The sequence below is a fragment of the Gopherus evgoodei genome, chromosome 2 (genome assembly GCF_007399415.2).
Source record: "Gopherus evgoodei ecotype Sinaloan lineage chromosome 2, rGopEvg1_v1.p, whole genome shotgun sequence".
Classification (NCBI taxonomy): Eukaryota; Metazoa; Chordata; order Testudines; family Testudinidae; genus Gopherus; species Gopherus evgoodei.
In genome coordinates, this window is record NC_044323.1 from 119,830,908 (window position 1) to 119,856,246 (window position 25,339).

The following is a 25,339-nucleotide window of genomic DNA, read 5'->3' on the forward strand; positions in this document are numbered from 1 at the left end:
AGGTAGCGGAGGGGTTGGATAGAGGGCAGAGGAGTTCGGGCGGGTGGGCAGGGGTTGGAGCGGTCAGAGGGTGGGGAATAGGGGGATTGAATGGGGGCAGGGATCTGGGGGGAGGGAGGGGACAGCTGAGAATGAGATGAGAGTTTGGATGGGGCAGCAAGGAGCAGGGATTCCGGAGGCAGCCAGAGGACAGGGAGAAGGGGTGGTTGGATGGGGCAAATCAGGAAAGAGGGGGGGTTGGATGGGCTGGCAGGGGGCAGGAGTTCCAGAGGCAGTCAGGGGACAGGGAGGAGGGATGGTTGGATGGGGCAGAGGTCCTGGGGGAGGTCAGTCAAGAATGGGCGCGGGAAGGTTCGATGGGCCAGCGGGGGGCACTCAGGGGCAGGGGTTGCCGGGACAGTCAGGGGACAGAGAGAAGGGGTGGTTGGATGGGGCAGGGGTCCAGGGGGGAGCCATAAGGAATGAGAGGAGGGGTTGGATGGGGCGGCAGGGGGCAGTCAGGGCGGGGGTTCTGGGGATGATCAGAGGACAGGGGCGTTAGATGGGGCAGGAGTCCTGGGGGGAACGGGGAGCAGATAGGGTGTGGGGACTGAGCCACAACCCCTGCCCCTAACCGGCCCTGCATACAATTTCCAAAACCTGATGCGGCCCTCAGGCCAAAAAGTTTGCCCGCTCCTGGTCTATATCAGTAAAACAGAAGTTTCCTAGAACATGTTTGAAAAAAATTGGATCAAGTTTTTACTAACCTTGAGAAAACAGCTTTAAATACTAATCATTTACTACATTACTCACATGCCTTAAATGCTTTAAGAGCAAACCTAACAGCCCAATACCAAGCACAAAACAAAAAGATGAAACATCTAATGCTCTCACACCCAATCTCAAAATCCACCATCTCTAGGTGACCATGTGTCCCATTTTGGCGAAGACGGTCCCCTTTTTAAGCCCTGTCCCAGAGGTCCCAACTTTTTTGGCAAAACTAGGCATTTGTTCCGTTTGTTCTTGCCAACTGATCATCAAGAGCAAACAGGACCAATGCCCAGTTTTCAAACTGTTGGGCACAAAGGAACATTCAGGGCTGCGAGCGGCAATGTTCCGGGGAGAGGGGAAGGGAGATGGGGGAGAGAGTGTCTCCACACACCCTGGAAGCTGCACAGGCGCTGTGCTGGGAGTCCTGCAGAAGCCTGGCTGATGTGTCTCCTCTGCACCCTCCCCCTCCAATCAGGAAGCAATGGGGTGGCACATGCTCACTCTGCAGCCTAATCAGAGGGCAGTGCTGTTGGGTTCCTAATTCAAACTCTTCACCTTGTCTTGTGTATCACCCAGTTTTCGTGGAGACAGCACGACTGGGCCATAGAGTCACAACTCATGGGTTCTGCCCTATCAAGTAACCCAGCTGGTAAGTGCCCTACCAGTTCCTGCAGAATCTGGTTGTGTCAGGGCACCAAGCACAGCACAGATCCTCCAGAACCCCTACCCCAGCCTTGTGCTGCTGCCCCCAAGTGGTCCAAGGAGCCCCCCAGCCTCATGTCCTCCCCAGCCCCTGTCCTTCGGGGCCCAACTCCCTCCTCCCCCCAATGCCCCAACTAGCCTCTTTCCCTCCCCAGCCTGCCTCCAGTTGCCTGCTTCTGCCACATCATGGCCTCCCTGCATCTTCCCAGGGTTGCTATCTGCAGTCTCCTTGGTCCCTTCTACTACCTTGAGCCTCCTTCTACTATCCCAGCCCCAAAGGGGCATTGCATGGCTAACTGGATCATAGTCCAGTAGCTTCACCTCCTGGCTCCAAGCTCAAAAGTACTCTCATAGTCACTGCTTTGTTGCCAGATCCCTGCCCACACCCATTCCTCTACCCTCCGCTTCCCTCCTGCCCCCATCTCTACTGCTTGGCTTAAATAACCTGACATCTTACCTTAAGTAAGAGAGAATTGTATGTACTGTGTATACATGTGTAAATAATGCTTTAGTACTTTATGGGAGAAGGTATGGGTAGCCTTTTAAACTGAACATCAAAGCAAGTAGTTGTAAAACAACAATTACCTTTCATATTCAATTTTCACTCAGAGGCAAAACAAGCTCTGCTTTGACTCAAAAGAACCTCAATAATTGATATTTTAACAACTATGACATAATATAGTAACAGCAATTGTCACTGTGGATCATACAAGTGGCCCATTTAGTCCTACACCTTGTATCTCAGTGGCCAATATCAGATGCTTGAGAAAGAAGTTGCAAGAACCCTACAGTAAGCAGTTACAGAATAACCTGTAGAGTAAGTTTTTTCCTAATGTGATCTGTTAGGCCTGCTTATGTCTTGAAGCATGAGGGTTTATATCTCTTCTAAAACTCTTGGGTTTTTCATTTTAATCCTTACTGACAACTGTTATTCTTGTTATCCATATAGACATCCAAACTTTTCTGAATCTTGTTAATTTTTTTACCTCAACGGTATTTTCAGGCAATGAGTCTCATAGACTAACTATGCATTGTGTGAAAGTATTTCTCAGTTTAAAGTTATTCCTTTTTAAATTTCATTATCTCCTTGTATTATTCGTGGGGGGGGGGGAGAGAAGAGGCAAAAAAAGAGGACATCTCCATCTACCGTCTCTATATCATTCATCATGTCCCATTCGATTCATTGCTCTTCAAACCTAAATAGCTCCAGTGTCTCCATGCCACTGATCATTCTCTATCTCCCTCTGAACCACTTTCCGCTTTTTCTGCTACATATTTTTGGTGAGGCTGTGCTTCATTCTTTTTACCCTCTGATTGATAGAAAATACTGAAAACATTGTGTATCAAGAATGAAATAGAATGGAACAACTTTGGTGAGGTTTTCACTGACCTCTCTTAGTACCACCAACTACTCATTCCTGAGTGAACCAAGTATGCATGAGTAGCTAAAATTACTTTTTCCAACCTGCATTACTGTACATTTGTCAACATTGGATTTAATCTGCCATGATGCTGCCTATTTATGTAGCTTTGTAAGATTGTTCTTAAGGCTTGTCAGTTTTTCCTAGTCTTGACTAATCAGACTTGTGTGTTACCTACAAATTTACCACCTCACTGTGTGCCAACTTTTTCACGTGTTTATTGACAAAAAATTCTAACAGAGTGCAAAAGCCATGCTGGTTAGACCTAACCTATCATGATTCAAAAGTGTTTTCACTCTCCCTCCTCCCTTTTTGATTTTATGTACACTAGAAGTTGAAGTATTTTTTTACTTTTTGTACATAGAAATCAAGTCACTGGCTACAAAATCCTGTAGTCAAATTAGTGTTAATGTTGGAGCAACAAACAATAAAACCGCACACACCAAAAAATGCAAGTAGAATAAAAAAGTAACATCCAAAACGTTATCCAGGTCTTCAAACCCCCTCATACCAACTCTACAGCCATGCTTTTACCTAACAAAAATGCAACTTCATATCAATTTATTCAAACAATCAAGAATAACTCACTCCCAATTTTTTTATTTATATAGTTTAGCCTTAATATCTTACTAAAAGCACCTTAAGCACAGTGCAAGAGAACAAAAATAAATAGTAAGATCGGATGGATAAAAACTTTTAAATTGTATTTAAATAAAGTTTTGTATTTGTATTGTCTTAGTTCTTTACTTTATTCCAATTTACAGTCAAATTGCTGCAGCAGGTACTTGTACCTTTTTTTTTAAAAAACTAGTTTAATTGTTAGAAGAACTTCAGATTTGTCAGGTTTTTTTTTTTTTTTTGGTTTGTTTTTTACACTAACAAGTTTCACACTTAAAATGTTCATTTATGCAAAAAGAGAGAAGCCCCAAGACCTCGTTGACATCCTGGTGGTGTTCTCAAAACAAAACTCAAACAGAAAATTGATAAGCTAATAGCTAGAGCCCTGTGTGGCTACACAATTTATATCTGCAGATATAAAGTGGATATCCACAGAGCTGCAGGGCTCTGGTGACAATGAGCAAGACTAGCAGGGCCATGGTCAGCAACCAGGACAGCAAATGTAGCTGTTTTCACCACTGCATCTCAGGCTACCACTCACAGAAGCCAGTGCCCAGCCCCGGCAGCTCCTCCAGTATTGCTGTGCCACCCCCAGCCTTGCCGTGCCACCCCCAGCCTTGCCCTGTGGAGCTGGCACCAGGTTCACTAGCAGCTGTCCCTTGCACATACCAGTGTCATACTTGTGTATCCAGGAAGGGCTCTACAAATAGCCTATATTTTATTTGCAACCAGCTCCACCTTCTGATATACTGAAATCCATTATTCAAGCAAACTGAAATGCTTCAATCAGGCTATACTTCACCATATGGATTTACAGTTGCTGGGCACTTTATGGATGAAGTGTTTCAAGCCAAGAAGACTCAGCCCAATCCTGTAGAAATTTACACACTTAACTTTAAGAATGTGAGTAGTCCCATTGAACTCAGAACCATTTAGGTGCTGAAGCCTTTTTGAAGGATCTCGACAGAAGCATTTTCACAAACTACCCAGTTACTGCATATACATGAGTACAGATATATGGAGTAACACAAACTATTGTGTATGATACAGTAACTGCTCAGTCACTCAGGATACTGTCAAAAGTGGCAAGGAATATAGGTGCCATCTTTGTAAAAGGTAGTGGAGCTAATAGCTACATACAGTCCTATACACATTCTAAATTTACAGTCAAAAGGCTTGAAAGGAAAGAATACCAAAGACCTTGCTTCCAATTAAAATATTTTGCATCAACTACTTTGTAGTTTGCCAAATATTAACAGGAAAATGTCTGTATATGTGTCATGCCTCAAGTAGACTGAAACAAACATGTGAGTTCACAAAGTCTGTGAGGAGTGCAGCAGAATACTGACTTTGCCAGAAAGTAACAAATATTAAAGCGACAAGTTGTGCTAGGGAATTGCTCTGAATATTAATGCCAATTGCAGTGGTACTTGATTTTGTACAGAAGAATTCATGTTCAATCGCAAAGCCACTGAAGACTGGAAGAAGCCTGAAAAATCTTTTTACTGAATTGCAATTATGTAATGTAAAAAAATGAGTTAATAAAAAACAGTGTGATCAGGCTGCAACACCACGTAATTTTCTAACAGATGATTAGTCTCCACAATCACCAGCATCCACACAGAAAAAGCATTATACAAGTTTCTGCTGGAAGTGTGTTTCTGCCAACAATATTTCTCCATTCCAGAAAGTTATGCTCTCTAATTAAATACTGAAAAAAGTGATAACTGTTCATTAGTTAATGTCTCAGGTAAATATCCCAAGAGAAAACAGATGCAATCATGAAAGCAGTATGTCAACTGTAAACTGCAATGGCTTCTTCTGCTGTGTTTAATGACTATTTTCATCATTTGGCCCGGTGAAAGAATGGTTACTTACTTTACAGTAACTATGGTTCTTTGAGATGTATTGTCCACACAAATTCCACTCTTGGTGTGCATGTACCCCATGGGCATGAGTAAGGATTCTTTGTGCTCAGATGCCCCAATAGAAAATCATTTCCATTAAGCTTAGTAAGTCAGTCTAGATGAAGATATCCTGCTTTGGAGAGCAGAATATTCTGGAAACTCAGGTGAACAGCTTCTTTTGGTGGATGACATCCAGCCAGCATCCAGTCTGTCAGATGCAACAAAGCTGTATCTAGGTGTAGGATCTGACTGCTGTTCTGCAAGACTGTCAGTCAGGACTGGTAGAATACTGCACTGAAAGTTTCATCAGAACTTAATACTAGAACTGCTTGGCTCAGCTAGGGGTTATCAATCATCCACCCTGCATCTTGCTCAGTTTCCTCATGGGGCTTGGTAGGAAAGCATACATTAGTCCCAGTGTCCAGGGAATACGAAAAGCATCTGTCAAGTAGCCACTCTGGAGCAATATGTGAGAGACGAGGCGGCCCCAAAAGCACACAATCACCCTGGAGTCTTTTAAAGAGTGACGGCTTCACCCATAACTAAATTTAAAAGTTTGTTGCCTTCGAACGGTAGGTCCTCGATTGTTCCCTAAACCTCACTGGGTTACCAAGGACAGCCGCCATGATAACTAATGCTGAGGTCATAGTACGTCATTGTATCACAGCTCATTCCATCCTGCTGTCAATTGCAGGAAAGCAATGAGCCCTCATCCATGACAGACTTTATCTCTTCTTGGTGTTCCTTAGGGAATTAGCCTACAGGGAGTTTGTGTATAATATGTTAAATACTCATATTTGGAGAGGAGATCCTGATAGCTCCAGATGAGGGTGGCCAACTGATGTGCCCAACTTGTGATTGAAGATGTCCAATTTCTTTAGGTCCTTCTCTCCTGGTGTAGAATTAGGACATCCCTGTTTTGGCTTCTCCTGAACCTGGTGGTATATGTAACCAAAATATTTAGACCACTTTCAGATACCTGGTACCACCTGTCAGTTAATTGCATTTTTTTTTTTTTGCAAGTTCCATTAGCCCCAACATGTAGGATGTCCTAGAGTTTGTCTCATTTCTCTTGAATTACCTCCAGAGGTACATCCAAGGTCTCTGCCATGTGCTTCGTGAAGTCCTGGAATACCTTGAATTCATCTAATGAGGCAGGCAAAGGTAGTTTCACATCCTCATCTGGGGAAGATAAGGAGAAAGCAGCAGTTCTTCACTTTGCAGCTGATGCTCTTCCTTCACTATCCTCCTCTTGATTCTCCATTATCCGAAATGCACTCGCGGCAGACTTGTTTGAGATGATCTGATTTGCCTATTTGGAGTGGCTGATCTAGCCCTAGAGAAAGTGGATGATGCAGGCTTTCTGAAATATGGCTGCAAACCACAGGTTGTTCAATAGGACCATGGATGGTAAGGGTAGGAATACTGAAGCGGGAGACACACGAGGGCACCCAAGGAAGATGATTCGTATGTACCCGAGGTCTCTTTCTTCTACCTTTCATGGACTCCTCTTTAGCATCCCTCCCTGACTTCCACCGTGCTACCCAGGAAAGGGAAAATGGACAGATTGGAGATGAGTCCATGCTATGCCCACCAGAAGGGTATACTTCCCCCAAGGGGGTCTGTCTCAGTATGGGGGAGGTGGGTGCCCAGGATACCTCCTTAATCTGATGTACCAGTAACTCTGAAGCTGATGGTTTGGATATCACCACCCTCAATCTCTCAAAGAGAGAAAGGACTCTGGTACTCAGATCACTGATAAGTCATGTGGTATGACGTACAGTTTAGGTGCTAAGATTGTTGGTTCCACGGTAACAGGTATAGCAGACATTATCTGCATGAAGGTGGAAGGTACTGGGAATACCAAGTACTAAGGCACTCTTTCACAGGGTCAATGCTGAGGCGTTGGAACCAAGGGCAGCACAGTCCACTGATTTAGCAAGTACTGCATATGCTGTCTTTGAGGTTGGTACTGGGTATCTGGAAGGAGCCTTCTGAGGGTTCAGGCGCTCAGAAGAATGCTCTCAAGACAAATAATGAGTCTGATGATCTGCTGTCTCAACTTGCTGGGCACGGATGACCCAAGCCTTGGCTCATCTCTGGAGAAGTGCTCCTGTCTGTCTGAAGATACCAGTGCTGATGTAATAGCAAATGAATGGGGCCCTTGATAAAACATGGCTTGGGATATCAGGGAAGAATCCAGCTCCCAAGGACATTAAACAGAGAAGGAATGAGTGGATGGCTGAGGCATGGCTATAGCCTTCCTCTCGGTAGTCTGAGGCAGCTTGCATCAATCTTTTGGGAAATAGTTTCATGCAGGCTTTCCTTGCTCTGAGTGAACTTGGACAAAGAGCAACAAATAGAACATTGCAACAGAATGTGTACTTCTCCAAGGCAGAGCAGACATCAGAGTGCCCGTTGTTAACAGGCATCAAAGCTCTCTCTGAGAGACAGGCCTCAAATCTATTGTTTTTGCTTGTGCCATGATGCTAGCCACCTAATATAAAGCATAGGTGCTCTATCCTATACATTTATCTAAGAAAAAAATTCTATTTTTTTTTGCGCCAGTGGGTGACTAACCTAATTAACCAAACTAATTAACAGGAACCGATGGCCTGCTGGGCCTGCCCTGTCCTTCATAGCCCTAATGGACACTGGATTCTTTTGGCCAGTAATTATGTGCACATCAGGAAGCAAGAGCACAAGGAGTGAAATCCATATGGACAATTACTCAAAGACTATATGGCATAGAAATAAACAGTGCTTTCAGGTTTAGCTTGCCTTCAAGTATTTTAATTCTGAAGGTCTTGAAAGTGAATGTCGATGACGACAAAGCAGTGTTAACTGACCGCATTTTTTTTTTTAAATCACTGACTGGAGTAATGCTTCATGTTGCATTAAATGGTTTTCACATATTTGGATTTTCTTAAGGTTTTGAAGCTCTACACAACATTTCACTGTTAACACTGAAGTAATTTACAGTGACAAATTTTGCTCCTTTGGTTGGATGTAAAAAGTTATAAAAAAGGACAAGTTTAATATTTTCTGGTGGTTTTGTTCTTTGCTTACAGTGGCTTTGTAAAACTAAAATAAAAAATACCCTACAAATGGAGCCTTTAAAATAAGAATTTAAAAACAGTATTTACAGTGTGATTTTATATTAAAGTGTATTGCAAACTGCAATAGCACACGTTTTCAAGTTAGTTTTGTGAAGATTCAACCAGATATCAATCAATTAGGTTTCTTTAAAATAAACAGTAATTTAATTCACTGATTTATATTTCTTTAATTTAAAGATTCCTTCATCAAAAACTACAAATACAGGTGCTCCAATTTTGAAATAGGGAAAATTACTGCAAGGAATGGGAAAAATACGTAGATTCAGCATTGGTCATCTTGAAAGTACTTTTAAAAACAACTTTGTTTGCTGGGGGGGGAGGAGATTGCTGTTTTTGTTTTGTTTTTTTAATTACAAAAGGAAAAAGGGAGACTTCTCGTGGCAAAGTGATCCACATAATAAAGCACGACACAAGAATGTCATCATCCGCCAACTTTAGACATAATGGTGGAAGACTGAACAGCAGATGGAGTGAGAGCGCACTGGTACCAATCAGATATTGAATGCAGGCAAGGGTCATCACTAAAAAGGTCTTTAACAACTCCAGAAATCATGTTTAATGGCTGCAATAGATGAAAGCAGTAGATTCTGTTTGTTTTCAAAGTCAGGTATAGCACAGCAACATAAATGGCAGGCTTCTTAAACAATCACATACCTGCTCGCTTTGCCTCAAAGCAAGCAATACTCATTTCCTCTTTCAATTCTCTGTTTTCATTGGCTATGGCTTCTCCTACGGTAACAAATCTTCCAACTGCTAGGTTAACTGCTTGGCCCACCCGCTGTATTGCTTGCAGCGTCTTGTCTGACCGCTTCGGTTTATCCTTATGGTTAATAAGAGTAGTTATCTATAAAAAAAAAAAATTGTTAGGATGGCAGGTTAGTCAACATTTTAACTTGAAAATTACAAGCAAATTTTGAAATACACCTGGGGCTAGACCTTCAATTTTATTAGCCAACACACTACTGAGAGTCACATGGAGTCATTTGTTAACTACTTCTGGAAACAAATTCAAAACTGAATATTAAAAAAGTAGTTTGGTGTTCCCTCTTCACTTCTGAGCTCTCACCCTATTCTCATAAAAGATTAAAGATTGACTTATTTTTAAACTTTACATGTAGTAATGGGAGCTGGTGTGCTAAAAATAAACCATTCTAAGTCACTTGACAGGCCAATAATACCTACAGTGTCCCTGTTAAAGTTGTTGTATAATTCTAGACCGACCAGCATTGTTTTGGTTTGCCAACACATTCACAAGTCCTGCCATCTTTCCATTCTGACTGTCTATTCAGAACTTGTGTATTTTAATCAACGACTATATATCTCACAAATAGAAAAAGGCCATTTGCAGAGATGTGCATGTACTCAATCAAAATCTTGATACTGGCAATTTGCCCTGAAAAATTATTTATGTAATCAATACTGGAGCTAAATTACATTTTAGGAACTTTCCCCACCTCTCACAAGACCTGAATACACATTTTTTAAAAACTACTCTTAGATCAGGCTCAATTTTGGACCCATTACCCTTGCATCAAAATAGGTCTTATTTCACCACAGCAGTGAAAAGAAAACAAGAGAGAGAGGGATTAAGAAACCTATGAACCACCTCTACTTACTGTAAAAAAAAACAAAAAAAACCCACCCAAACTGCAGGACATTGCCCAGCTATAAGAAAATACTTTTGGGTGTGTGGGGTCTGTGCAAGGGGATGCTCCCATCCTACTCCAATCTAGCAAAAACAAATCCTTCTGGCTGCCAAACCTTCTCTCCAGTAACAGAAGGACTTATGCTCTCTCACTTTCTCCCCACTATCACATCCTTCTTTCCCTCTCCACTTCCCCACACAACAGAACTAACTGCATTGCAGCAAACTAACTTTTGCAGGAGCATAAAGTAAGTGAACACATGCTTGTATTAAATATTTATTAACAACTTAAATATTCCAGTCAAAGTTCTACACAGCTCCATTCATTTCACAGTTCCACAGAAGTTTCAGTCAGAATACTACACTGAAACTGAACAGAAGAATCTTAATGGAAAATTTTCTTTGTCTGAATAATATTCTTTCAAGATCTTCTACCAGTTCAGATACTTGCAGCAAATGGAGACAGTACATAAAACCTTTTTGGTGAGGCCATCCCTCAATAAGCTCAACTAACACCTCTATGAACAGTTCTATGACAAACTGCTAACTTTTAAAGTTAAAAAAATTCATCTTAGACAAACTATATGAAGTGATGTTAGCCTGAAAAGAGCAGAGTATGAACTGACACGAATGTCCTGAAGAAAGTAAACAAGGAAAATTTCCCATTTTCTTTTTGATCACCGATGCTAATCCTGACACTTGAGACCTTCCAAAGCACATTCCAGACCCCTAATGGAGGCACTAGCAACCCACAGTGGCCTGCAGTATTATCCCTCTGAATGCTGCATCTACTGAAGCTATACACTGACTCTAATACAGTATTTGAAAAATACGTGACATGATGCAGTGGTTGCTTTACAAATTGCCAGCAGAGCTAGGTATGCACTCTTCCCATGATAAATCCAATAATTCCATAAAGACAGACTTGAATGCTTCTGACACTTCTTACTGAAATACACCTCCATGAGAGGATGTGTTATCCAATTATACAAGGTAGACTTGGGTGCTGTTTGTCCGTTCTTAGAGCCTTGATGCAGAATGAAAAGCATCTGAGCTTCTGAGACAGAGATGATTCTTAAGAGTGATCACATTCAAACATTCCTTACTGTTTCTTGGGATTAGGACAAAGAGGGACAGTTATATTTTGGTTCAAATGGAACAAAACAGGAAGCCTTTTGCAAAAAACACAGCAATATCTTGAACACAAGCATGGATAAAAATAGATTTGATTACAGAAAAATCAAATTAAGATTTTTTTAAACTTTAAATATGTTTCTTTTCAAAACTAAATCAATATAAAATTAAATTTGAAATTATGACAACCAATGTTAAAGCCTTTTTAAAAAAAGTCAAAAAACTGAGCTGCTACAAGTCACTGGCTAAGCACTTAGAATCAGACTAAGGGTATGTCTACACTACGGGATTATTCAGATTTTACATAAACAGGTTTTGTAAAACAGATTGTATAAAGTCGGGTGCACGTGGCCACATTAAGCACATTAATTCGGCGGTGTGCATCCATGTACCGAGGCTAGCGTCGATTTCCAGAGCGTTGCACTGTGGGTAGCTATCCCTTAGCTATCCCGTAGTTCCAGCAATCTCCCCGGCCCCTTGGAATTCTGGGTTGAGATCCCAGTGCCTGATGGGGCAAAAAATATTGTCGCTGGTGGTTCTGGGTACAGCCTCACCCCTCCCTCCATGAAAGCAGCAGACAACCATTTTGTGCCTTTTTTCCTGGCTGAACTGTGCAAACGCCATAGCACAGCAAGCATGGACCCTGCTCAGCTCAAGACCGCAATCGTGGACGCTGTAAACACCTCGCGCATTCTCGTGCAATCTATGCTGAACCAGGACCTGCAAAGCCAGGCGAGGAGGCAGCGGCTATGGAAGAGCGGCGACGAGAGTGATGAGGACATGGACACAGAATTCTCTCAAACCACAGGCCCTTGCGCTTTGGAGATCCTGCTGGTAATGGGGCAGGTTCTAGCCGTGGAATGCCGATTTTGAGCCCGGGAAATAAGCACAGACTGGTGGGACCACATAGTTTTGCAGGTTTGGGACGATTCACAGTGGCTGCAAAACTTTCGCATGCGTAAGGACACTTTCATGGAACTTTGTGACTTACTTTCCCCTGCCTTGAAAAGCCAGAATACCAAGATGACAGCAGCCCTCACAGCTGAGAAGCGAGTGGCAATAGCCCTCTGGAAGCTTGCAATGCCAGACAGCTACCAGTCAGTCAGGAATCAATTTGGAGTGGGAAAATCTACTGTGGGGGCTGCTGTGATGCAAGTAGCCAAAGCAATCATTAAGCTGCTGCTACGAAAGGTTGTGACTCTGTGAAATGTGCAGGCCATAGTGAATGGCTTTGCTGCAATGGGATTCCCTAACTGTGGTGGGGCGATAGATGGAACATTACTCTGTTTAAACGGCTGCAGCAAGGGAATTACTTCCCAGACCAGAAAACAACAGTTGGGGATGTTGAAATGCCTGTAGTTATCCTGGGTGACCCAGCCTAACCCTTGATGCCATGGCTCATGAAGCCATACACAGGCAGCCTGGACAGTAGTCAGGAGCTGTTCAACCACAGGCTGAGCAAGTGCAGAACGGTGGTAGAATGTGCATTTGGACGTTTAAAGGCGTGCTGGCGCACATTACTGACTTGCTCAGACCTCAGCCAAACCAACATCCCCATTGTTATTGCTGCTTGCTGTGTGCTCCACAATCTCTGTGAGAGTAAGGGGGAGACCTTTATGGCGGGGGTGGGAGGTTGAGGCAAATCACCTGTCCGCTGATTACGCGCAGCCAGACACCAGGGCGATTAGAAGAGCACACCACAAAGCGGTGCGCATCAGAGAAGCTTTGAAAACAAGTTTCATCACAGGCCAGGGTACGGTGTGACTGTTGTGTTTGTTTCCCCTTGATAACCCCCCCCCCGCCTTGATTGACTCATTCCCTGTAAGCAACCCACCCTCCCCCTTCGATTACAGCTTGCTTAAGGAAATGAAGTCACTATCGCTTAAAAATCATGTATTCTTTATTAAAAAGCCTTTATAAAAAGAGGGAGAGAACTGACAAGGTATCCCGGATGTGGTTTGGGAGGAGGCTAGGAGGGAAGGAAAAGGCCACTAAAAATATTTCGAAGTAATGACAGCCTTTTGGTTGGGCTCTCCACGGAGGTGGAGTGGGCGGGTGCACGAAGCCTTCTCCCACGCGTACTTATACATCTGGGTGAGGAAGATATGGAACGTGGTGAGGGTGGTTACACAGGGGCTGCAGCGGCACTCTGTGACCCTGCTGCTGTTCCTGAAGCTCCACCAGACGTAGGAGGATGTCAGTTTGATCACGCAGCAACCCCAGCGTTGCATCCCGCCACCGCTGATCTTCCTGCCACCACCTCTCATCTCGAGCGTCTCTCCTCTCCTCACATTCGTCCCTCCTCTCCTCACGTTCGTCCCTCCTATGCTCATGTTCACTGGCATCTTTCCTGTAATTTGATACCACGCTCTTCCACTCTTTCAGATGAGCTCTTTCATTGCGGGTTACTTCCATGATTTCTGAGAACATTTCGTCTCGCGTCTTTTTTTTCCTCCGCCTTATCTGAGAGAGCCTTCGGGATGGAGTTGGGAGGCTTGAAAAATTTGCAGCTGCATGAGGGAGGTAAAAAAGGGAGAGAAGTATTTAAAAAAATACATTTTACAGAACAATGCTTATACTCTTTCACAGTGAACACCACTATTCACCTTACATAGCACATGTGATTTCACTACAAGGTCGCATTTTGCATCTTAATATTGAGTGCCTGCGGCTCTGGTGTTAGAGATCTCACAGACGCAGGTCTGGGCAGCAGAATTCAGCTTACATGCGGCCATGGTAAGCCATTGTCTTTCGGCTTCTGCAGCCTTCATATACACAGTGCCCTCCTTTCCCAAATACCAAGCAAAGCCCGTTCAGTGCTGCTTCTTTCCTGTTAACATGCAGCAGCAGAAACCACCCCCTATCCAATTCTCTGGGATGATTGCTTTACCCCTCCACCCACTGCATGGCTGGTATCATGGAAGCTCACTGCTAATCATTCCCCTTTCCCCCACCGCATGGCTGGTAGCAGGGAAAATCCCTGCTAGCCAAACACGAAAAAGCTCAGCGCCATTCCCCCCCTTCCCCTTCCCCTGCTTGGCTACCTGCAAGGAAGGATTTCTTTTAAGCAACAGGCAAACAGGCCAGCAGGAATGGCCATCTGTGTCCCCTTAATTAAATTCCTGTATTTCAACCAGGTTACCATGAACGATATCACTCTCCTGAGGATAACACAGCGAGATAAAGAACAGATGTTGCTTGAATGCCAGCAATCACCGGGAACATACGCAGCTAGGCTTTGTCATGCAATGATACCAAACTACATGCATGGCATGGTCAAGTGTCCTACCATGGTGGACGGAATAAGGCTGCCTTGCCCAGAAACCTTCTGCAAAAGCTTTTGGAGTACCTCCAGGAGAGCTTCATGGAGATGTCCCTGGAGGATTTCCTCTCCATCCCCAGACATGTTAAACTTTTCCAATAACTGTACTGGCCACGAATGCATCCCAAGACCTCAGGGCAAATCAATCATTTAAAAACACTTGCGTTTAAACCATGTTTTATATTTACAAAAGGTACACTCACCAGAGGTCGCTTCCATGGCTTCATTGTCTGGGCTAGTGGCTTGGGAGGGTAATTCTGTCAGGGTGAGAAAAAGCTCCTGGCTGTTGGGGAGAACGGAGTGCTGTGTGCTCTCTGCAAGCTCATCATCCTCTTCCTCCTCCTCCTCATCTTCCCCATCCACAGAATCCTCAGTCATGGCAGAGATTACCACCCCCACCTCTGAATCCACGGACAGAGGTGGGGTAGTGGTGGCGGACCCCCTAGAATTGCATGCAGCTCAGCGGAGAAGCGGCATGGTTTCGGCCCTGCCATGGACCTTCCGTTTGCTTCTTTGGTTTTCTTGTGGGCTTGTCTGAGCTCCTTAACTTTCACTCTGCACTGCACTGAGTCCCTGGTGTGGCCTTTCTCCATCACAGCCTTGGAAATTTGTTCAAATGTTTTTTCATTTCGTCTTTTGGAATGGAGTTCTGTTAGCACAGAACCCTCTCCCCATATAGCGATCAGATCCAGTACCTCCCGTGCGGTCCATGCTGGAGCTCTTTTTCGATTCTCAGGAGACTGCATTGTTACCTGCGCTGATCAGCTCTGCATGGTAACCTGTGCTGGTGAGCTCTCCAAGCTGGCCAAACAGGAAATGAAATTCTGAAGTTCGCGGGGCTTTTCCTGTCTACTTGGCCAGTGCCTCTGAGTTCAGATTGCTGTCCAGAGCAGTCAGAATGGTGCACTGTGGGATACCTCCCGGAGGCCAATACCGTCGATTTGTGGCCATACTAACCCTAATCCGATATGGTAATACCAATTTCAGCGCTACTCCTCTCGTCGGGGAGGACTCATAGACTCATAGGTCAGAAGGGACCAATCTGATCATCTAGTCTGACCTCCTGCACAAGGCAGGCCACAGAACCCCACCCATCCAATTTTATAACAACCCCTATCCCAGGACCGAGTTATTGAAATCCTCAAAATTGGTTTGAAGACCTCAAGCTGCAGAGAAACCACCAGCAAGCGACCCGTGCCCCACGCTGCAGGGGAAGGCGAAAAACCTCCAGGGCCCCTGCCAATCCGCCCTGGAGGAAAATTCCTTCCCGACCCCAAATATGGCGATCAGCTAAACCCTGAGCATGTGGGCAAGAAACCGGTTTAAAGAGCCCTTTATATCGATATAAAGGGCCTCGTTGTGTGGACAGGTGCAGGCTTAAATCAGTTTAATGCTGATAAAATCGGTATAAACTCGTAGTGCAGACCAGGCCTAAGTGCTAAACTAACTTTTGACAGCAGTATCCCTCTCTGCACCTGCAGATGAGGATATCTTCATTTCAGCTTATTTAACTAGTTCAACCTTAAGAAACCAATTAGACAAAAAAAATCAGGAGAGCTTCGTTTCCTCTTTCTATGAATAAACATTAGGTGTGAGCAATATCTGCTGTAAAATCTTGAAGGACATGACCAGAAACAATAAGTTCAATTCACTAAGATAATATTTCCTTTGTTTAATAAATGAGTTTTAAATAAAAACATTTGATACACTTTATGTATCCAGCACCTTTAGTTTTAACTAATGAACAATATTAGAATTATGTTTTTGTGCATTTTTAATTCTAATTTCCATGCAAATGAATCATTTCCATCCCTTCAAGAAAATGACTTTAAGGTTACCAGTTCACTTAGATGAACTTGCTGCAAGTAATACCAGGACCTTAAGTAATAAAATCCAGAGAGTTCTTCATAACGGCTTGAATGGTGATTTGGTGGCAGCATTCAGAGCTGAGTTCAGTTCTCATGGGGGTGGGGGCAGGTGAACTGAAAACCAGCCTCAGATTCCCCACAGAACCTTCATATAACCAGAACATGCTCCCAATGCCACATTATCTAAGTGGGCCTTTGAGGTCACAGTTATTGGTAATTGGACAAATCAGTGAGCTGGCATTCATCCCAATGAGGCAGACTACCCTGAAAAAGTTCCAGAATATCAGGAAGGGTATAAACTATATAGTGAACATCACACCAAGAACTGACACGTTCCCAAACCCTTGAATGCTGCACCAAAGTAGACTGATTCCAAGAGAACAACCTTGAAATGACCTTATGCAAAGGCCTTTATTTCTGAAGTTTGTGCTCCAAATAGCCATGCCCTATACCTGAAATTAGATACACTGTCCTAGGCAGCCAAAACAATCTTACCATGTTATAGGTGAAACCGCGTTATATCGAATTTGCTTTGATCCACCAGAGTGTGCTGCCCCGTCCTCCTGGAGCACTGCTTTACCGCATTATATCTGAATTTGTGTTATATCGGGTCGTGTTATATTAAGGTAGAGGTGTATATTGTCACAGGTGATAGGGATCTGTGTCAGGAGATCTTTTGTCACAAGAAGCCAGAACTGAAGTTCCACAATCAGATTAGGGTGACCACATGTTAAGGGGAAAATATCAGGACAGCCACAGCGGGGGGGCGTGGTTTTTTTTGTTTGTTTTTACACTCACCGTCCGGGAGTTTGGCAGCAATTCGGTGGAGAGTCCGTCAGTCGCGGACTGTCTTCAGTGGTATTTCAGCAGCAGGTAATAAACCTTGCCACCAAAGACAGAAGCACCCACTGCTGAAATACCACTGAAGGCTGTCCGTGACAGAAGGACTTCCCGTCGAATTACCGCCAAACACCAGGAAACAAAATATCGGGACAAATGGCATCCAAACCATACTCTGGTCGTGACGTGGGACAAACTCTTTGAAATTGGGACAGTCCTGATTTTATCAGGACGTCTGGTCACCCTAAACCAGATTCACCAGGCTTGAATATTATGGCTAGCTCAGTGTGATCTGAATCAAGTTCCCTGTGGACCTAGTTCTCTTTTGGAGCACATAGGGAGTGCCACAATGGAAACAGGTACAGCAGGCTGAAATCCCACCTGAAAGACACAACAACTATATCCTGGGAGTCGTGCTCCTTGTATCTACAGAAACAACTGGATTTTGTATCATCACTAATAAAAGCATACAGATTCTAAAATCTAAAACCAACTTTTTTTTTAAGCAGATGACAAAATTGGTTAATTCAAAAACAGAGCCACAAACTAAAATGCAAGTTAGATACTAGAAGTAAACTGATTTTTGGTGAGGTTCACATTTTGTGAACAATCAACTTGATATACATGACAATGGTTAACAGGGAGGAGGGAGAAGGTATTCAGTCTCAGATAAACTGGACAGATGCAAATTACAACATATTCTAGAAACTTTCCATTTTTATTATCTATGTGTTGTCACCCTATTTTATTGGCAAATAATAAAACAAATAGATTTGTTCATACATTTCATGGAGTAAAGCAGGGAGGATCATGAGCTCATCTAGTCTATCCTATTGTATAGCAAAAGTCATTAAATTTCACCTATATTGAATCCAGTGACTTTAATCTAACTAAAGTATTTCAGTCCTCAGGGGACTAAACTGTTGCTTATCATGTGCACATGACAGGAAAGACCACGGTGCCACCAAATGCCCAAGGAACCTGCAACAGCAGGGAACTGAAACGGTGGGTGTGGCAGAGTGTACCAGGCCTTCATGGCCCCTGCTGGAGGCCCTGTTGCTCTACTAGAACCAGCCCCAAGAAGCAGCAAAGTGGAAGAAGAGCAGCAAAACTGGGCCCTGCAGACCTGCCTAGAGAGGCCTCGCTGGAGCAGCCATCTTGGAATAGGGTGATCAAGTGTCCGGTTTTGGTCCAAAAGGGATGCTAGCAGCTCCAGTCAGCACCATTGACTGGACTGTTAAATGTCTGGTTCGTGCGGCCCACAGGGGGGCTGACAGGCTCCCTGCTAGCCACCACACCGCAAACCACATGGCTCCTGGGTCATGAAGCAGCCGGTGTGTCCAGCTCCTAGCCTTAGGGGCTGCCAGGAGAGAGGTCTGCATGCTGCCCCGCCCCCACCCTGAGGTGCAGCTCCCTTTGAGTAGGTCAGGGGAGGGGAAGAGCTAACACCACTCGAGCCCTCAGCAGGCGGCTGTTGAGAGGGGTCACGTGGCAGGCGGCTCTACCACTGGTGCCTGGCCAGCCCTCTTCTCCACATGTGGCTGGGCTCGAGCTGCAGCATATGCCCTGCAGCGAACCATGGTCTACTGCCCCATCGCCAGCACCCAGGAGTTGGAGGTATGTGTATCCCCATCTCAGAGTGCTGGGAATGGGGCTGCACCCCCATCCCTTCACTGCATTCCTCCCTGTCCAATCCCCTTGTCATTGCATCCCTCCCCGTCCCGACCCCTACACCGCCATCCCAGTCACTGCATCTCCCCCGTCCCACCCCCCCCGCACTCCCATCCCCCGTCATTGCATCCCTCCCCATCTCAGCCCCTGCACCGCCAACTCTGCATCCCTCCCCATCCCAAACCCTCACCCCCCACCCCTGCGCACACACACACACACCATTCACTGCTGCATTCCTATTATATCCCTATATACCCCTATGGCTCCCACATCCTCATGCACCTGTAGCCTTCTGCCTCCCCATCCACCACACACACACACACACACACCTTCTCCCCTCTCCTTCACTGCCCCCTTCTTGCCTCCACCCTGCTCTTGTCCTTGGCCTCTTTCCCTCCCCATACTCTCTCCTCCCCCACCCTCATTTTTCCCCTCTAGCCCACCCTCCTCCCTTCCTGGCTGGGTGATTTAGGCAGCCCCTGGAAATATGTCTGAAAAATTGTCTCTGTGTAGGCAAGCGTGTGCATGTGTGCGTGCATGCATTCTGTGTGTGTAAGAGACTGTAGGGAAGTGCATGTATTCCCACATGTCGGTATACCTGTGTGAATAAAATTTGCAGCCTAACTCTGTCTTTTATTTCTTTTGCTGGCTTGCACACAAAAAACCAATGACATAAAACGTGTGTGTATTCCTTTCATAACAAGTTTTTAAAAAAGAAGGGAACTCTAAAAAATGCATTATTTCTTAAAAAGTGAATGCTGTTGATTGGTGATTGCAGAAGAATCAATGTATTATACATTTCTCCCCACTTCTGTCTCGCATTATAAACTCTTTGTGGAAGACTCTCTCTTTCTATGTGTATGTCCAGCACCTACCACCCTGGAGCCCTGATCTTAGTTGAGGTCTCTAGGCACTAACCAACAATTGTAATAATAAATAATGTGTAAGTATATGTATCAGTGCATGCTAGATGAATGTGTCTGCATGTAGGTGTGGGAGTCAGTTTCTACAGATTTATTTATATAGGTATCTGGACAGGTGTGCATTTCTGTGGATGTGCTCTATGGATTCATATTTGGGCTTCAGGAGTGGGCCTTTAATGGACCCATCGCAACTGTGATAATGTGTGGTCCTAATTCCACACATAAAATTACAATAACTTTAGTGAACAAAACACATGGAGCTGGCTACGAAAAATGGGAAGAGGGAAGGGAAAGAATCATGAAAAGCTTTGTAAAATTCATTTTTTAAAAAATTATCCTTTTTTACTATTTTGCTGCCAGCTCTAGGGTCCTGTAACAAATAAAACCTGAACTCAACATAATACATCTGTCAAAACAATAAATATGCCTGTTTGGGCCTTGCAGTGAAAACAAGTATGTGAGCGAGGGTGGGCGAGAGCAGGGATGAGTGAGCAGAGGCAGAGCAAGGCTATTCAGTTTTCTGGAATTAGAAAGTTGGCAACCCTATATTGGAAGCTAGAGAGACCTGGTGCTTCAAGGGCTAGAAGAACTAGCAACAGCCCATCAGAGTCCAACAGGTTCAGATAAAAGGCGATGCAGGGTCTTAGCAGGTCAGTTCCTGGCTGGGACCAGAGAAGAGAAGAAGGATACTCCATCCTGTCCAAATGAGCCAAACAAGTAGCTAGAGTTTAAGGCTGGCTGAACTCACACTGGGATTGCAGAGGGAGAAGAACCAGAGGACACTGGCCCTGGGATGGGGCTAGTGATAAAAGAGCCTGGTAGGAAGAGGCCCAGGGAAACAGCACCAGAGGACTGAAGCTAGCAGTACGTGGCTGCTATGTATAGGGTCCCTGGGTGGGATCAGGTTCCCGCACTGGTCCCAGGTAAAGTGGCATAAATCCCAAGAGGGGCACTGCTTGTTTGGGAGCCTGAAAAAAAGGGCTGAATTTATAGGGCCCAGAGAGCCAAGGCAGAAGACCCTAGTCAAGGCAAAGAATTTTATTTGCTAGACTCTTTCCTACCCCAGAAGGCGTTCATTTGGACTTTAAGACTTGGCCAGAGGGCTGTCACTGAACACCTGCCAATTTCAGCTGGCAGTCTACAGGGGGCACCAGGGAAAAGAAATGGACTGCAGTACCACACCCAGCTACTAGGAGGGGCTCAAGAGATGAGTGGCACATTACAGTGGGATATGGCAGATGATCCTAGCAGGCAAGCCACACCCTAGGCTGCAAAGAAAGTCTAAAAACACAAGGTCCCTGCCAATCTGACCTGAGGGGAAATTCTTTCACAACCCCAAATCTGGTAATCAGTATGTAAGCAAGACATGCCACCCACCTATCTGAGAAAGAGGATTCACTACACTACCCCAGAGTAGTGGTCCACTCTGTCCAGCGTTCCAGTTACAGCAGTGGTCAATCTCTGATGCTTCAGAGAAAGGGGAAAAGATTCCTCAGTATCTGGCCAACTGTGTGTCCGGGGGAGGGGAGGGGGGGAAGAATCCTTACTGACCCTTCAGCCTCCAAGTGACTAGCTGAAGCCCTGGGGCATGAGATTTGATTATATTCAATGTCTTAATACAGAGCTGAAAGTGTCTGAAATAAACTGAACTCAAAACCATGCTGAAAACTTTTTTCTATTAAATTGCTGGACTTATGAGGCACCTGAATACCCTAAAGCACAGGCCAGCATATATTTACTTAGATAACTAAATATGTTTTGGCACTATTTTCCAACATGTCTATTTTGAGATGCAAGTAGTTGTAAATAAAGATGTGAGAGATAACCATTACTGACTTCTCGTAGATACAGTACAAATTGGATTTATATGCTTGGCTTTAACTTTTTACCCCAAGGCATTTTACATAGGAATACAAACATAACTATATTCAGGATAATCCTGAAAAGGATACAGAATTAATTACAAGTCTCAGAATGAAAGGAATCCCACATTTCACTCCAAATAATTATATATTCACCTTATTCTAATTCCACTAATAACTTAAATGCTACTACAAATGCATGCCGATCGGGGGGGAATGGGGGTGGGGGGGGGGAGAAGTCTCAAGTGTGTTTTTCAAACTATTTGAAAAATACTTTTATTGGGGTTGGCAGCAATGTTGTTCACAATAGTATGGGATACAATTTCAATTTTGGAGCATGAGCTTTCGTGGGTGAATACCCACTTCTTCAGATGCATGTAATGGAAATATCCAGGGGCAGGTATATATATGTGTGCTAGCACATATATATATAGTAGGGAGTGTCCTGAGTAGATGCTGTAGTTTCTTAGTGTATTCCTCAGTGGGATCTGAGGGAAGTGGCCTGTAGAATTTGGTATTGGAGAGTTGTCTGGCTGCCTCCTTTTGATAGTCAGACACTGTTTCTTTTTCTGAAAATTTTTCAGCAGCTCGACGATGCCTTTCTAGAAGCCTTTAAGAACTTGCATCCGCTGTTTTTGCTCACATTCGAGAGAGAGATCTCAAGCAGTGTTGTCTTTGGTCATTGGAGACTCAGAGTTCAGAGGTGCTTTCACGTGAGTACACCTTCCATGTGGAGGACAAGAAGGCACCTTACTTGTTCCTCCAGCTGCTCACTGTTTGCTCTGGCCACGGCTGTTCGTTGTGCCACCGTTCACTCCACCGCTTTGTTGCCAATGGCCCTGCGCAGTCACCTTCTGCTGCGACCTGCCAACGTGACCTCTGCGAGTGCACTCTGACTATCAAAAGGAGGCAGCCAGACATGCTCCAAAACCTCTGTTAGTCTATAAGGTGCCACAGGATTCTTTGCTGCTTTTACAGATCCAGACTAACACGGCTACCCTCTGATACTTAATTTCAATTTTGTTACCACTATTGGGTTTCTTATTCAGTGCTGATGAGTTTCTTATTCAGTACACTGTGAAGAGAACAAAAGTCTATAAAGACTGGTTTCCTAGTTGTGGAAGTGCGTCCTCAGTCTAGAAGTTAGCCATGGAATATGAGTCAGGGGGAAATGTTCATCTGCAATTGTGTGTGGAAGGTAAGTGAAGCATTTTAAATACAAAAATTTGTAATATGGGATTACAATAAGTAGTTTATTACTTGTAAGAGATGTTCTGTCATGAGGACAGGCTCTCTGGTATGAGGGAAAATAGAAGGAAGGAATGTCTCTAAAACAGAGTTAAATCCCTCCTAGCTCATTCCAACTGTAAAATGCTTAAACAGCAGTCAAGGTGGGAAGGAGATAATTTTTTTCTACAATGCAGAGGAGTAATATCTCCCCAACTGTTGGAGATTAAAGTAGTGGGATAGGAAAATACAATCCTCATTTGTTTGGGGCCAGCCTGGGGTAGTTACTATGATGGGTCTAATTTACTGAAGTTGGAAGGATGTTTGGTGAAGTTTGTTTGGTTTTTTGAGGGAGAGGGGGCTGTGTGTGTTGAAGGGAAATAACAAAAAACACAGCAGTTGTCAATGTTAAGACATCTCAATGTCAGCTAAATTGAACCACAAATCAAAATACAGAATAAACAAAAAAATACTAAAGTTGAAAATATTTTATGTTGGTTTAATGTATATAATTAAATACATCTTGGCATCAGATACAGTGAATTCTGTTGTGGTGTAAAAACTAAAAGGGCTATTTGCGATAATACTGGGTACCACCGAATCCTAGACTGGTTATGAAAACATTACAGAAAAAGAACAGAGCTGGAGAAGGCTGACATTGAAATATTACTAAGCAGTAAACAAAATATAATTTCCAGAGTAAATAATGAATAGAATCACAATTATACCAAATGTAGAATAGCATCATTAGAAGAAGACAAGTTCTGCAGGAACAGATTAAATCTGCTCCCAATATCCTGTTACTTCAGAAAGCACAGCTGTGTGAAGGACAAGAACAAATGATCGAGGGAAGTATTTTAGTCAAGCATCTTTTTCCCTTCTTGAAACCTCAGGAAGGAGAAAGTGATTATACTGATAGTCAGACATATCCCCTTTTGTTTTAGAGAAACATAAAATTGAAGGTAGAATCCATTTAGGAGAAAGTAACCCTAAGATAAGTGCCATCTCCCAAATCAAAGGCAAATAAAATTTTAAGTTTTCAAGAACTGGAGACTTTTAATTAAAGAAATTCTAATTAAGTAGGGTAAGGGATTTTTATTATGTACTAAACTCAAGATTTATAGACACATCAAATAGAGGTGCTAACAAAAAGTGAAATGGTTATCATTTAGTTGTGTGCGTTCGTTACAAGTGACAGAGGATATGCAGATAGCTAATAGATAATGTTTTCATCTCTTAGGGTATGTCTACACTACGGGATTATTCTAATTTTACATAAACCGGTTTTGTAAAACAGATTGTATAAAGTCAAGTGCACAAGGCCACACCAAGCACATTAATTCGGCAGTGTGCGTCGATTTCCAGAGCGATGCACTGTGGGTAGCTATCCTGTAGCTATCCCATAGTTCCCGCAGTCTCCTCCGCCCACTGGAATTCTGGGTTGAGATCCTAATGCAAAAACAGTGTCGCGGGTGATTCTGAGTAAATGTCGTCACTCAATCCTTCCTCCATGAAAGCAACGGCAGACAATCATTTCGCGCCCTTGTTCTCTGGATTGCCCTGGCAGATGCCATAGCATGGCAACCATGGAGCCCATTTTGCCTTTTGTATACCCTGAAACACCTAGGAAAATGTTTTTGACCCTTCAGGCATTGGGAGCTCAGCCAAGAATGCAAATGCTTTTCGGAGACTGCAGGGACTGTGGGATAGCTGGACTCCTCAGTACCCCCTCCCTCCCTCCATGAGCATCCGTTTGATTCTTTGGCTTTCTGTTACGCTTGTCACACAACACTGTGCTGTGGCCTCTGTCTATCATAGCCTAGAGATTTTTTCAAATGCTTTGTCATTTAGTCTTCTGTAACGGAGCTCTGATAGAACAGATTTGTCTCCCCATACAGCGATCAAATCCAGTATCTCCCATACAGTCCATGCTGGAGCTCTTTTTGGATTTGGGACTGCATCGCCACCCGTGCTGACTGGAGCTCCACGCTGGGAAAACAGGAAATTAAATTCAAAAGTTCACGGGGCTTTTCCTGTCTACCTGGCCAGTGCATTCGAGTTCAGATTGCTTTCCAGAGCGGTTACAATGGTGCACTGTGGGATACCGCCCGGAGGCCAATACCGTTGATTTGCAGCCACACTAACCCTAATCCGACATGGCAATACCTATTTCAGTGCTAATCCTCTCGGGGAGGAGTACAGAAATTGGTTTAAAGAGCCCTTTATATCGATATAAAGCACCTCGTTGTGTGGACGGGTGCAGGCTTAAATCGGTTTAACGCTGCTAAATTCGGTTTAAACGTGTAGTGTAGACCAGGCCTTAGCTCCTT

General features: G+C 44.0%; 1 protein-coding gene across 2 annotated transcripts in view; it reads right to left on the reverse strand.

Moving 5' to 3' along the window:
* Nucleotides 1-25,339, reverse strand: part of CTNNAL1 (catenin alpha like 1) — a 165,714-nt gene that overhangs the window by 105,183 nt on the left and 35,192 nt on the right. For both annotated transcript variants that reach the window (XM_030551619.1, XM_030551620.1), the window contains exon 2: nucleotides 9,172-9,361. In XM_030551619.1, coding sequence (XP_030407479.1) covers nucleotides 9,172-9,361 — 190 coding nt within the window. The remainder of the gene's footprint in view (nucleotides 1-9,171; nucleotides 9,362-25,339) is intronic.